The 2,500-nt window shown below is 48.9% G+C and overlaps 1 protein-coding gene across 1 annotated transcript in view; it reads left to right on the top strand.

Annotated features, from left to right (window-relative positions):
- LOC143299095 (antichymotrypsin-2-like) overlaps nt 1-2,500 on the top strand; it is an 11,548-nt gene that overhangs the window by 5,984 nt on the left and 3,064 nt on the right. Inside the window, exon 2 of the mRNA XM_076612224.1 lies at nt 1,558-2,500. This exon is cut by the window's right edge and continues 3,064 nt beyond it. Within this exon, the coding sequence (XP_076468339.1) occupies nt 1,558-2,500 (943 nt within the window). The remainder of the gene's footprint in view (nt 1-1,557) is intronic.

Below are 2,500 nucleotides of genomic sequence, written 5' to 3' on the forward strand. Positions count from 1 at the left end.
TGTGTGTGTGTGTGTGTGTGTGTGTGTGTGTTAGGAAGAGGGGGATGGGGTACGAGAGAGGGAGAGAGAGAGAGAGAGAGAGAGAGAGAGAGAGGGAAGAGAGAGAGAGAGAATGAATGAATGAATGAATGAATACTTCACATGTTTTAATTACGTCAACATAAAGTGATTGCTAACAATACAAATCTGCTTGTTGACGGTTACTAGTAGTTTCTTTGTTGACACCAATATATCACATCAGTTTCATTACTAAAACAGTAACACTCCACCTGTTGACACCGATTCTTAACATTGTGTTTTCGTTACGTCAGTAAATATGGACACTGTAACATTTCAGTCATCTGTTGACACCGATCCTTAACATTGTGTTTTAGTAAAGTCAGTATACATCGACACTGTAACAGTCTACCTGTTGACACCAATACGTATTAACATTGTGTGTTGATTATCTCACAATACACCGACACTGTAAAAGTCTACCTGTTGACACCAATACTTATCAACATTGTGTTTTCGTTAGTCAGTAAATATGGACACTATAACATTCCACATGTTGACACCAATACTGAACATTGTGTTTTAGTTACGTCAGTATACATGGACACTGTAACAGTCCACATGTTGACACCAATACTGAACATTGTGTTTTAGTGACGTCAGTATACATGGACACTGTAACAGTCCACATGTTGACATCAATACTGAACATTGTGTTTTAGTTACGTCAGTATACATGGACACTGTAACATTCCTCATGTTGACACCAATACTGAACATTGTGTTTTAGTGACGTCAGTATACATGGACACTGTAACAGTCCACATGTTGACACCAATACTGAACATTGTGTTTTAGTGACGTCAGTATACATGGACACTGTAACAGTCCACATGTTGACACCAATACTGAACATTGTGTTTTAGTGACGTCAGTATACATGGACACTGTAACAGTCCACATGTTGACACCAATACTGAACATTGTGTTTTAGTTACGTCAGTATACATGGACACTGTAACAGTCCACATGTTGACACCAATACTGAACATTGTGTTTTAGTTACGTCAGTATACATGGACACTATAACAGTCCACATGTTGACACCAATACTGAACATTGTGTTTTAGTTACGTCAGTATACATGGACACTGTAACATTCCGCATGTTGACACCAATACTGAACATTGTGTTTTAGTTACGTCAGTATACATGGACACGGTAACAGTGCAACTGTTGACGATCAGTAGTAGTTTATTTGTTGACATCATCAGTGCCTCACTTAACATTTCACCAGCTTGTGGTTACTATCATAGCCTAACAGCTGTTGTGTCGAAAGTTATTGTCATTAGAATTATCTTCCTTGACGCTCAGAGAATATAGAGGGCGCCAGAGGAACAACCACGGTCAGGGCCACAGCAGCTGACAGTCTAGTTTCTGTTTGTTTATTTTCAGTCATGAAATAAATGATTCTTCGTTGCACACGAGATGTGTTAATCTTCTGAATTGTCTGAGCGACAACACAGCAACAGCTGCACTCACACGTTGGTGGTGTTTCAGTGTCGGGCGGCCCGATGCTTCAGACTGACGACTCGGAGCCCCGTACAGTGCCACTGTACATCCACAAGGCCCGCCTCTACCTGCGGCGCCAGCAGGCCTACGAGCGGACCATGCAGGGACGGATGGAAACTCTGTCCCGGGCCATGGACAGCTTCACCACCCGCCTCTACCTCCAGCACGTGCAACACAACGAGGCCGGCAACGTGCTGCTGTCCCCCTTCACGGCCTACGTGTCCCTGGCCATGGCGCTGACGGCTTCCCAGGGCAGCACCAAGCGGGAGGTGCTGGCCGCCATGGGTCTGTCCGGGAACAGGGGTCACGGCATCCACACCTCCGTGCAGCGAGCCGTCAAGTCACTGGTGGACGACGACACGGCCGTCAACACGGACCTCAGCACGGACGCCGACCTGAGCGGCCTGCAGAACGACGAGCCGCCTGTGGAGCTGACCTACGAGGACCTGGAGAGGATCATGCGCAACGACTACCTGATGGACAGCAGCATCAGCTACAACACGGGCCAGAGCCACGTCAGGTACAGCACCGCCGTCAGGACCGGCACGGACCTCAACGACTCGCCCCTCACCCCTGACCGGCCGGAGTCTGAGCTGTTCGTTCGCCTGGCGAGCGGCATGTTCCACAGCGAGGAGGTGGCCCTGTCCCAGCAGTTCTCCAACCGGCTGGTGTCGCTGTACGGCGCTCCGCCTATGGCTATGCAGCAGGACCAGCCGGGCACCTCAGTCAACCTGTGGGTGGATGCCGTCACCCGGGGTGTGGTGCCGGACATGTTGGCCTCAGACAGCGTCAGCAACGACACTCTGCTGGTGCTGGTCAACGCCCTGTCTTTCTGGGGATCGTGGGAAACCAACTTTGACGAGAAGGAAATGGTCCCCCTGGACTTCCAGACACAGGGCGGGGACTCGGTCCAGGCGCTGAGCATGTACCG

Source organism: Babylonia areolata, chromosome 2, assembly GCF_041734735.1.
Source record: "Babylonia areolata isolate BAREFJ2019XMU chromosome 2, ASM4173473v1, whole genome shotgun sequence".
Taxonomy (NCBI): Eukaryota; Metazoa; Mollusca; class Gastropoda; order Neogastropoda; family Buccinidae; genus Babylonia; species Babylonia areolata.